Here is a 12263-nt window from a genome sequence, read left to right as displayed (position 1 = left end):
AAGTTGTACACAGATAAATGGTTACGTTTCACGAAGAAAGCAAATTGGCAGTTATTTGTCTAGCAAATGTGGTCAAGTGGTAATGCATATCTCTAACCATGCTCTTTTTTTTCCTTTTTTCCTACTACCTATGTATCAATACTGTCTTTGCATAGTTACTTTATTTTTACTCTATCGAAAAGAATTCAGCAAATGCAATAAAGTATAAGTTGACAATCATAAGATACATTTTTTCGCATCAGAAAACATACTATCTCAAAAATCATTTGAATATTCGCAAAAAGGTCTCGTACAAATTTGTTCGACAAGGTAACATGAGGCCTGTAATGTAACACATATTTTTTAAATCAAACACAATGTCCTTCACTTCTTATATATTTTTCTTCTTTTTTTCAAATCAATGAAAAATGCCCAACAAACTGTACTTCTCTGGGTTTGCTAGTCGCACCTCGCACGTACGAGCATCGTGACCTGGTTGCTTGCACACACCACAAAGACCTTGTTTTGGTTTCTGTAACTGTAGACCACCTTTCTTTCTTTTTGAACCTGGGCGCCCTTTTGTCGCTGACATTGGTGGGTTCCTAGCTTTCCGATTCTCCACGATGTAAACATCTTCTTCCATAGGTACACTTTCTTGTGAATCATTAGCAGGGTTGGTGTTTACTGGATGCTTGGCGCTCTTCCTTTTTTTGAGTGCATCAGCATTAGCCTTTTTCAAATCTGCCATCTCTTTCTCCATTGCTCTCATGTGCCGTTCAGCTATTTCATTAGTTTTCTCTGAGGCCGCTAAACCAACAGCAAGCTTGGCAAAATCACTGCAGAGGTTACCATATCTAAGCAATCTCATATCTTTTCTAGATAGTTTCTGGCCAACAGGCTTTTCTTGCCTCTCATCCCGCGGTGCAACTATGTCGGGAGGGGGTAGACACCACCTGGGTAGGATGTAGTGCTCTGGGTATTTTGTAACCATCCCTAGATGTGTCATAACTTTCATTGCATGGCAGCACAGGATACCATCCCTGTTAATTTTGCAACATTCACAATTGTAGATTCCATTAGCTACATCAGCATCGACACGATAACTCCTCCTACCGTACCCGCGCACGGATCCTTGTATTGGGAAAACCTCATGAATGCTCCCTTGTTCAGTAACACCAATGTCACGAACATTGTAGGATGTAATCTTCCGAAGCTCAAGCTGAAAGCGGTTGTAGATGGGCATGGTGTATGTGCTCAGGATGCTGCTTCTCCATGGGAAAGTCCCCCAAAGCTTGTTGTCTTCTCATCACCATCAAACTCATGAGCATCTTCTGTTACATCAATTCTTTCCTGCAGTTTCATGTACTGCTTGAAGAAACGAACAAGGCTATCATGTGGATGAACATACTGCTTAAGAACAGGATTAAACCCTTCACTTCTAGATGTAGTTTGAAGGAATGGGAAAAACCGGTGGCGGAAATATCTTTGGCACAAAATACTCACGCAAATCATAGAGGTCAAGAAAATGTGTGTTATCTGCAACCCCATGCGTTTCCACCATATTTGCCCACCGCTGTTCAAACTCTTCCGGTGTCATGTCTTGTAGTCAATCACATCATTGAACTCTAAACGCAAGTCTTCTCTCCGAGCAACAAAAGTACCAAGTTTTTCCTGTACTTTTTGCATTATATGCCATATGCGAGAACCCGTATGATGCCAATGAACACAATGAGGATAGCAGTTCGATAGCCGCATCTTGATCTGTAATGATGTTCAATGGATGTAGTCCATCCATTGCCTCTAAAAACCGCTCAAACAACCACACAAAATTCACGGAAGATTCATTCCTCACAAAACCACAACCAAAATTTGGATGGATTGACCATATCTATTTATTCCAATGAAAGGAGCACATGGCATCTTTGTCTTGGTTTGTCATGAATGTTGTATCAAAAGAAATACAATCATTGTACAGGGGTAGACATCTCTTGCTTTGCTATCCACCCGAACGGGTTCTCCACTTTATTTTACGCATCTAGCTTGAACTTGTAGAAAAATCTGGGATCATCTTTCTTGATTTCTTCAAAGTACTCTAGCAGCTCTGGGATATCTTTAATCCTGTCATAGTTCCCTAGTTTTGCGGTGTAGTTACTAAGCTGTTTCTTTGTTGTATGGGACATTCTGCTTGCTCCCATATAGCTCCCCCATGATTTCCATGATTCTTCCTGAAGTAAGGTTGACTTCATGCAACAAGTCAATGAACTTTTTCTCTTCTGCAGGGATCTTGTTGTGTGATCTCAAGTACTTCTTAAGCGCAAACTTGTCAATCACCTCATGTGTATGCACCTCAACAAACTGAGTAACTTTCCATCTAGCACCATCACGTTTTACTCGAAGCTTTGCTTTGCAGTCGGTCAGCACAGTTAGCTTACGATTCCTCTACTTAATCAACCGCTTCTTCTTCTCTAGGCTTCCCAGTTTGTTGCGGACATAAACAAATTTATCTAGCTCACCATCTTTAGCACATCTCCTAGATGATTCTATCTTCACCGAAAAACCAATGTGGTGAGCATATCTGTTGTAGTGCTTTGCAAAGCTAGTTCAGTGTGTCAAACATCATGCCAACAAATGGAACCTTTGGAACATATCCTTCGAGCGTTGACTCAACCTCGACTTCACCATCGCTTTCCTCACCGGAAAGTGTAACACCGATCCGTGCACGCGAATCGACTTCTTGATCATTGTTTGAAGGACCTGCTTCATCTCCTTGGGGATCGACACGATGGCCTCCGACTTCTGGCGGCTGCCCAGCATGTTGATCAGTTGATGTACTAGCTTCATGAGTTGCATTGAGATCAATGCCACCAAACCAGTATTCAAATCCGCGAGCCCTTTGCATTCTTCTTCAAAAACAAATATCTGCATGGAATCAGTGACATGAATCATTAAGATTTTTTGGTTGCACAACATTTTTTAAAGTAAATTTACATCTATTTTTTACCATCTTCAGTTAAATAACATTCTCCTTTTTTTTTTCCCTGTTTTACAGGTGCAAGTTGTAAATATCTTTGTGTTCCGCAGAAAACCAAGGCAATACCAGGAAAGATCATGTGACTGACATGGCAACTAGTATGGGCAAATTTTATGCAGTACTACTTTTACTAATGGCAAACCAGTATGAACTGATAACCAGTATGAGCATGTAACATATTAGCTGCAGTCTAGTGTTCTTTCTAGCTCTGCCCCTAACTTTTCTGTTCTACCTAGTTGTTCTCCCAGTTACATGCTTTTTTCTTGTGTTCAACATGGTTGTCCTACCTTTGTGTTCTACCAGTTACATGCTATCTACTTTTTGTGTTCCATCTTTTTTTGTGTTATATCATGTGTTCTACATGCTATCTTTGTGTTCTATGCTCTTTTTTTTAGACTTGTTACTTTTTGTTTGTCCTATAGTTACATTAGTGGCACATGTAACATAGCATGTAAATATAGTTACATTAGTGGCAACTACTTCTGTCTGAAGGCAGTAGAGAAGTCACCTACTAAGTGCTTGTAACATACATTAGTGGCAGCTATAGCTGTCTAAAGACTTGATGCTGCCATATTTTTTTCACTAGATGTAGCAAAGGGAAAGGTGCATGTAACTGAATCTGGGCAAGATAGTACCTCCAGTCAACTGAATTTGTAGAGGGATAGACGATGTAGCAGGGGGGGATGGGCTGGAGGTGATTTTACTGGACCTGCTAGTCGTCAGATGTAGCAGATCCCTCCCTCAATGTAGCAGATCTCTCCCTATATGTATGTAGCAGATCTGAAACAAGCAAGTATGTAGCAGATCTCTCCCTCAATGTAGCATATCTGTTCGTCAAGTAGATTGAATCGATGTATGTAGCAGATCTCTCCCTCAATGTAGCAGGTTAACTGGTGGCAGGAACTGGACGAGAGGAGAGGAGTTTTTTTTTCAAGAATCTGGATGTGACTGTTCTTCCCTGGTTCATCCTTTGTTCTTGGCGTGTTGAAGAAGAAGATGGGGATCCAGAGCACATGTAGCAGGTAAGAAGAAGATGGGATCCGATGTAGATGTAGCTTTATGCTGCGGTCCCCAAAAAAAGTGGCGCTCACGTGGGAGATGATCGTATGCTGCGGGGTCCCCACGGTGGACCAGAAAAGGAAAGTGCGTGGTCCCCACGGTGGGCCAGAAAAGGAAAGTCCACCTGGTCAGACTGACCTCGTTTTATCAGGAATCGAGGTCGACCTCGATGTAGCACAGCCCACTTTATAAATGCAACTTCCATGAGATGAGACCATGATGGTTCATTCGTTTCTCGTCATGTGCGTCTTCTCCGTGCGCACGCTATGGAATCCGGTCCCTTGCTTCAACCACAGTGCCTGCCAAGTGAGATCCCACACGGCCTCCCTCCACGCAGTCTCGCCGTCATTGAACCTCAGCCGTCCGTCCACGTCGCCACTCTCCAAACCAACGGTTCGGGTGAATGCTGCCAACCACCGAACCGCCTCTCTCACTCTACTCCCGTCCGGCTCACGATAAGGCTACTCCTCGTGGCCACTAAAAACTATACCGGACCCCACCCACAAGTCAGTCACAAAGAAAAAACAAACCCCCTCCGCCTCCTCTCCAACTCACGCCTCTCCCACCTCGCCGGCGCCGGCGCCCCCCCGCCGCTGCCGCCATGAGCGCCCTGCAGGCCTCCCTCCTCCTCCGCCCCCTCCCCTCCCCCCTGCCCCAACGCCGCCGTCTTCCACTCCCCCCCAACTCCCTCTCCTTCCCGCACCACCGCCGCCCCCCGCTCTCCCTCCGCGCATTGGCCTCCGACGGGCCCTCCCAGTCGCCCGACCCGCCCGCGGCGGCCGCGGCCGCCGCGGCGGAGGGTCCCGCTCCCGAGGGCGGCAAGGAGGAGCTGGAGGACCTGGTGGACAGGGCTAGGGTTTGGGCCCTCGCCCTCGCGGCCGCCCTCGTCAACGCCGCCAGGAGGTTCGTAGACTGGGTCGTGTCCGGCGACTGGATGAGCTGGTGGCCCTTCTGGCGCCCCGACCGCCGCCTGCAGAGGTTGATCGACGACGCCGACGCGGACCCCAAGGACGCCGCCAAGCAGAGCGCGCTGCTCCACGAGCTCAACAAGTTTAGGTTCGTGCGCTACACAAAAGATTTCTTTTTTATTTTTGTCTGCTGTCCTTTGGTTAGTAGTCAAACTCAGATAAGCATTGCTTTGGGGGAACCCACTTGGAAATGTGTTTAGGCTTGGCCTGGGTATCAGGGGATTAGTTTCTAATTTGTACGTTTCGACTATTTGACTTACCTTTCTAACGCAGTTGCAACCAGGTTTGAGAAATCTGTCCATCTCAGTTTCAGTTTTTATTTTGTGATGCTGGGTGAATTCTGGATCCTTGGTAGTATTATAATGTGTTCATTGGCATTGATACGATCAAGTTCATTTTTACCTATTACTCGAAATTACAAGGAATATGACCAGTAACTGACATTTCATACGGATGCATCATTTGCTTTACTGAAAATCTCAAATCTAGGAATCATGCACTTTGTAGCCAAAGCGCCAGACCCATTACATAATAGTTTTGGCGTCGTTGATATGCGATGTGGAACAATGTACTTCTCCTGCCATCTTTTGATGCTACTGAAACGATTAATTGGAATGGTAGAAACGGGTTAATCTTCCTTTTGTGTGTTTTCCTTTGCACATTGCATATAACGGTCCAGTGTCCTACTTAGATTTCAGAGAATGATACGGTTCTTGGTTTTTCATCCATGTAGCCCAGAAGACGTCATTAAAAGAATTGAGCAAAGAAGTCACGCGGTGGACAGCAAAGGTGTTGCAGAGTACCTCCGAGCTCTCATTCTCACCAATGCTATTGCTGATTACCTACCAGATGAACGGTATGGGCGTTCGGCAACCCTACCAGCTCTGGTAAGTTTCCTTTTGTAAGTATGCAACTTGCATAGATTTGTGTTATCCTAGTCAAAAAGTGCAGCTTGAAAACTATCCTGGTTATCAACTTGTCATACTGACAATAAAATGGCACTTGATGAAGTTCCATGCCCATTTATAATACCACAACAGATGACAATGTCGGGTGCTAAAATACGTTATGTATGTTTTCTATTTCTTCAAGAAAGCAATGCATCAATTCAGATACTTATTTTAATCAAAAATTGTTCAGTTCTTCAGAGAGATGTACGTTGCTACCATTTTGAACATAAAAAAGCTTAAAGCTTCAAACCTCCCATTACTGCTCTATGTAGCATCAGTTTCCCTCACGTGTCGTATGTTTGTACATTGTAATGGTTTGAAAATTTTAGTCACCATTTTGTAACACACATTTCCCGCTAGTTACTTATATACATTTACGTCAATAGTTGCAAGAATTGAAGCAGCGTGTATCTGGGGATGAGGACAAGCCTTTCTCAAATCCTGGGATATCACACAAGCAACCATTGCATGTTGTAATGGTAAGTTCACTCAACCTTCAAACCACACCATTATGCTATTATATTATTCATGACCATTTTCATGTTCTGGGGTGATTATTGCTTTCACTATATGATCCTGATAATGTTTGCTTTGATTGCCATCATAGGTTGATCCTAAAGCTACCGGTAGATCAACTCGCTTTGTTCAAGAGATTTTCTCGACTATCTTGTTCACAGTTGCTGTTGGACTAATGTGGTATGCTCAACCTTCCATAAGTCACCACTCTAATTACTTTGAACTTTTAATATGTCATCTATTCACATCTTACTTGTTTACGGACTCTGTAAGGTTAAATGGTCTGTATTTGCCATGCAATTTCTTGCATAGTGCAACTGAAATTTAGTTTCATAGATTTAAGTTTCAAACACGAATCCGCTACCCCTGGTGTTTAAGGCATGCATGATATTTTTTAATGTCATATTCAGAGTTGTAATGCAAATAGTTGTTTCCTGTGATTATATATGAATAGCAAACTAGTTGAAGTCCTGTTGTATTTTCTTTCCCATACCTTATTCCATGGATAACTTCTTAGATTTGTTTTTGGTTCACGTGGCAGTGACAAACTCTTTGTGTTAACCTTGAGTATCTTTTGAACATCAAGTTTGTTCTTTTAGTGACCACTAAATTTTGTTTCAGGGTAATGGGTGCCGCTGCGCTACAAAAGTATATTGGTAGCCTAGGTGGAATGGGCGCGTCTGGTGTTGGTTCTAGTTCGTCATATTCTGCAAAAGACTTGAATAAGGATGTAACTCCGGAGAAGGTGTGATTTGATGATATCTCGATCTACCATCAGTAATGCAAAAATACATTACTGAGTGCATTTTTTGTTTCCTTTTGTGGTGTATGCCTTACTTGCACTGTTAGTATGCAATGGTTCAATTACTCAGTGCTGAAAAAGAGAGCAAACATATGTATATTCCAAATGATCCCTTTATGCTCTTTTATATGCAGAATGTCAAGACATTTAAAGATGTCAAAGGCTGTGATGATGCAAAGAAAGAACTTGAGGAAGTTGTCGAGTATCTGAGAAACCCTACAAAGTTCACGCGCCTTGGTGGAAAGCTACCAAAGGTAGTTTGTTCTGTAGCAATCTGCAAGATACATTTTCAATCTCCTATGTACCTTCCATATGGTGGTAGATACTTGTTTGCAGGCTCAAGGCATCTTTTTATTGAATGCCGACTCAGTAACTATAGACCTTGATATTCAATAATGTGTTTTTTTGTAGGGAATACTTTTAACTGGAGCTCCAGGAACTGGGAAGACACTACTTGCGAAGGTACAAGTTGTTTGAAAGAATCATGTCTTGCTTCATGTTTGTTAATTAAGAATCATGTTATGCTTCATGTTTGTGAGGTCCTTGCTAAACAATACAGTTCTCTGCTTAGCTTTCGAAAACTAACACTATTAGAAGACATCTCTATCTATTTACAACAATCATTTCCTTGATATATACAATACCTTACTAGAGCTGGTCTTGTGCTTTAGGCCATTGCAGGTGAAGCTGGTGTGCCGTTCTTTTACCGAGCAGGTTCTGAATTTGAAGAAATGTAAGATCTCTTCTGTCATGATTTTGGGATTCATATTTTATTGTATCTTTGCTAACCCTAGACTACTACTTTGAATTGCAAAAGTTGCCTATCTTGACTTCAGAAAACATGGCTTTCTGGCATCATACCATTGTATGTGTTGCAATCGAAGCAGTACTAAAATTGTATGTATCGGGCATGTAGGAGTCATGACTAGTGAGGCATTTGCATTCCAATGGCACCGTACCTATCAGTTGTATGCCTATCCTGCTTTCATGCCTTTCAGTTTAATCAGAATTTACTAACATCATATTATGTCAGGTTTGTTGGTGTCGGTGCTCGGAGAGTGAGGTCCTTGTTTCAAGCCGCAAAGAAAAAGGTGTTTTACCCTTCTCTTCCGTTGCCTGAGTTTGCTCCAACATTTCCTTCACTCTATAGATCTAGCCTGCACTACAAGAGTATTTTCGTTGCACTGTTTACTTATGATGGGCCATGCTCCATCGCGATTCTCTTTTCATCTCCCTAATAGGCAAACTGGCTAAGCTTTTATCAGTAAAAATTGATGTTTTAACAGATTTTTATTGTTTCTCTTTACAGGCACCATGTATTGTTTTCATTGATGAAATAGATGCCGTGGGATCCACTAGAAAACAGTGGGAAGGGCACACAAAGAAAACATTGCATCAACTTCTTGTTGAGATGGATGGATTTGAACAAAATGAGGTAACATCATCACATAAGTGAACAGAGTGCTGCAGAACTTTGCGTAACTCTTGTTTCCTAACAATGTGTACAGGGAATAATAGTAATGGCTGCAACAAACTTGCCAGACATTCTTGATCCGGCACTTACGAGACCTGGTAGATTTGATAGACATGTAAGTTTTCTCGAGTAGATTTTTCCATCACCGCAACTATTATCATCAACGACTTATATTTTTTGCGAGAACAGCGATTACATATAACCAAATTTTGTATAAATAAGCAATTTCATTTATTTATGCTGACATTGGTTATTAGATTGTTGTCCCTAGCCCTGATGTGCGCGGCCGCCAAGATATTCTGGATCTCTATTTGCAAGACAAGCCAGTGGCCACTGATGTGGATGTCAATGCAATTGCCCGTAATACCCCTGGCTTTAATGGGGCTGGTGCGTACAACTTCCCCTCGCATGATCTCAGCTAACTATGAGGTGTTTTGGTACCAATAGGATAGCTATTTTTAATTAACAATTGGGATCTCTTTGTTCTTTTTGCCGCTTCACCATTTTAATAAGTCCCAAGTTCTAACACATAGATCGGCAGTATTCCACTTTTCCCCACTAGAATATAAGAATAAATATCTTACGTTTGAAAGATGCTATAAATTTTGACAGCAATATCATGTGGAGGACTGATATTGACTCATCTTTCTTTGTTTTTCTGTCAGACCTTGCAAACCTGGTAAACATTGCAGCAATTAAGGCTGCAGTTGAAGGTGCTGACAAGTTGAATGCATCACAATTGGAGTTTGCCAAAGATCGTATCATCATGGGTACTGAAAGGAAATCAATGTTCATATCTGACGAATCGAAAAAGGCAAGTTGCTGTTTTCTTAGGCACACTCGGACTAATAGTTATAGCATCCAATGTTTTTGAAATTTTGTAATCTGAAGAAGCTGTGAATTTCAGTACTAACTGTTCTTTTTTGTTCCTTAGCTTACTGCATATCATGAAAGTGGGCATGCTATTGTTGCACTCAATACCAAGGGCGCTCATCCAATTCACAAGGCAACTATCCTGCCTCGTGGATCTGCCCTTGGAATGGTTACACAACTTCCCTCACAGGATGAGACTTCTATCAGCAAGAAACAACTCCTGGCACGTCTTGATGTTTGCATGGGTGGAAGGGTTGCTGAAGAGCTTATATTTGGGGAAGAGAACGTTACAACTGGAGCAAGGAATGATCTTCATACTGCAACAGAGCTTGCTCAGTATATGGTGATTATTTTGTACTTTTTTTCTTTTTTTCTTGTTAGATGTGTCTAATGCCTTAACATACTGGTGTAGGTATCAAACTGTGGGATGAGTGATGCTATTGGTCCAGTGCATGTGAGAGAACGTCCGAGTGCTGACATGCAATCGAGAATAGATGAAGAGGTACATATTCATAGGTTTTGTAATTAAGAATAACATTTCTCTAGTATATTATGACCACTTACCAGTACAAGCTAGTTATCAATGTTTGTTGTGCTTGTGCATGGTGTATCAGTATTTTCGAATCACTGGGTATAACTGTCCTACGGAGGATAGTTACCATCTCTTCTTGCATTTTGTCTGATCATGTGGCCTTGCAGGTGGTCAAACTCCTAAGAGAAGCTTATGAGCGGGTCACGCGTTTACTAAAGAAGGTTTGTTTCTCAACTTTGACTGCTTTTTACCAACATATTTATCTTTTAATCAACTCAGTTCTGACTGATCCAATTTATTTTCAGCACGAGAAGCAATTGCATGCTTTAGCAAATGCCTTGCTAGAACGCGAAACTCTCACCTCCGATGAGATCAACAAAATAGTCCATCCATACCAAGAACCCCAGCTTCCCTTCCAAGAAGAAGCATTTGCGCTAACTTAGATGTAGTACCATTTGTTGCATCAAGACGGTAGTCCCAACTGTAAATCCGTGTACAGTATTTGGAAAATTGACTTCAGTTCTCACCATTTTGCACAGATGGGGTCAACCTGGGTTCATTTTCCTTTTAGGTGAGCATGCAGGAATTTAGAAGATGAGATTGTCGGTGTTGGAAAAAAGTTGTGTGCTTATGAGCTAATGGTTGTCCGATACGGCAAGGCTGACCCTGGCGCCAACATGAAACTCCGAGTTGAGAATTCCGTGCTCGGTTTAGTTAGGGAAGCAATACAAGTGTAGCACTGCATATTTTGAATGAACATTTGGATTTTTATCCAATACTCTGTCCCTTCATTGTTTTAGGCAAACCGTATATATATAATGGCTTAGTCTGCCCTTTTTGGACATTCAGCCTGTCACTAAGATGCACACACTGCTGTTACAGCAAGAAAGGTTACATCATCGTGACTGGCTACAACATACTGCCTTTTGTTTTTGCATTTGTATACCACTATTTTTTGCAGTCAAACAATCACAGCATGATCAAGATTGGCCAATTTTGGGCATAGACAACCAGCATGGCAGACAATTTTAGTTCTAGTTCTTTGAAGACGATCAACATACTAAACCATCTTCAGTGACAAAATAAGAAGGCATATTCTAAACATGCCATGTGAAAATACGAAGACACAACACCATCAGTTCTATCATGGGAAACAAAGGCACATCCAGACCAGTAGAGAGTTATATATGTCATGGAGCAAGAATCCAACACCTTTCGCGCTTTTGTTCAAATTCCACTTGTTTAATTGATTGCTGATTTGTTTGTCTTGCAATAACACCACGTTAAGCATGTAATATATGGCATACTTTTCAGATTCGCAGCTCCCTCTGCTTATTACGTTCTGCAATGGAGATGGATATCACGGATAGGCCCATAAGGAAAACCGTGTTGCTGATGATACTTGTTCTCTTATCCACGATATTGCAAACTGAGAACAAATAGCATGAGAACAAATAGCATGAGAACAGACCGTCGGTCTGGTGGCTAGGCGTGCGGGAGCGCATGCCCGGGTTCGAACCTTGGGTTCGGCGGGTGCTCAGGAGTTTTTTTCTATAAAAATGCCAACGGGTGCTAGTGCCTGGGTTGGTTGCGAAAAAAAGAACAAATAGCATAGCTGCATAGGAGATCTGTACCCCAATTAAACAAGGGAAGAATACAAGGCTTGGCGAACTAATACTAACAATGTAGCAATAAAAAAAAAGTACATGGACTATGCAGGAATACATGTGGAAGAACGGGCAGCCCTCGCCGTGTCATTAAGAAATAGCAAAAGTGTGTTTTTTTCCGGTAGTATGTAAATTAACTTATCATGAGAAACAGTCATTCTGGTTTTTATAGCCATTTGGTTTGCATAATTTCATATTTTCATAAGTTGTATTTTTTCTCTCAGTTCTACACACGACAACCTTCATACAGTCATAGTATAGTATGTCCTTCATTTTTGGAGACAGTGCCCACTATGATTATACCTTATTCACCACTCTTATCATTCATTGTCAATGCCATCATGTATGCTCCTTCCTGTCAACCTACCCTTTGATACCATCCCTATGGTGGGATGCTTAGTTTTGGTTACAG

The 12263-nt window shown here is 41.9% G+C and overlaps 2 protein-coding genes across 2 annotated transcripts; one reads left to right on the top strand and one right to left on the bottom strand.

Annotated features, from left to right (window-relative positions):
* Nucleotides 1–397: 397 nt before the first annotated feature.
* On the bottom strand, nucleotides 398–1222 carry LOC127339742 (uncharacterized). Its single transcript, XM_051365559.2, has one exon. It carries the CDS (start codon nucleotides 1220–1222, stop codon nucleotides 398–400), a length of 825 nt encoding a protein of 274 aa, XP_051221519.2.
* A 3362-nt stretch (nucleotides 1223–4584) lies between these two features.
* Nucleotides 4585–10960, top strand: LOC127342974 (ATP-dependent zinc metalloprotease FTSH 9, chloroplastic/mitochondrial). Its single transcript, XM_051369037.2, has 17 exons — nucleotides 4585–5125; nucleotides 5771–5924; nucleotides 6374–6466; nucleotides 6595–6683; nucleotides 7125–7248; nucleotides 7440–7559; nucleotides 7717–7767; nucleotides 7977–8038; nucleotides 8339–8396; nucleotides 8615–8740; nucleotides 8814–8894; nucleotides 9037–9166; nucleotides 9445–9593; nucleotides 9714–9995; nucleotides 10065–10154; nucleotides 10352–10405; nucleotides 10490–10960. Exons 1-17 carry the CDS (start codon nucleotides 4671–4673, stop codon nucleotides 10625–10627), a joined length of 2256 nt encoding a protein of 751 aa, XP_051224997.1. The 5' UTR covers nucleotides 4585–4670; the 3' UTR covers nucleotides 10628–10960.
* The last annotated feature ends 1303 nt before the right edge of the window (nucleotides 10961–12263 follow it).

This window comes from Lolium perenne, chromosome 3 (genome assembly GCF_019359855.2).
Source record: "Lolium perenne isolate Kyuss_39 chromosome 3, Kyuss_2.0, whole genome shotgun sequence".
NCBI classification, from domain to species: domain Eukaryota; kingdom Viridiplantae; phylum Streptophyta; class Magnoliopsida; order Poales; family Poaceae; genus Lolium; species Lolium perenne.
Note: the sequence above shows the minus strand (reverse complement) of the source record. Positions and strands in the feature narration are given on the sequence as shown.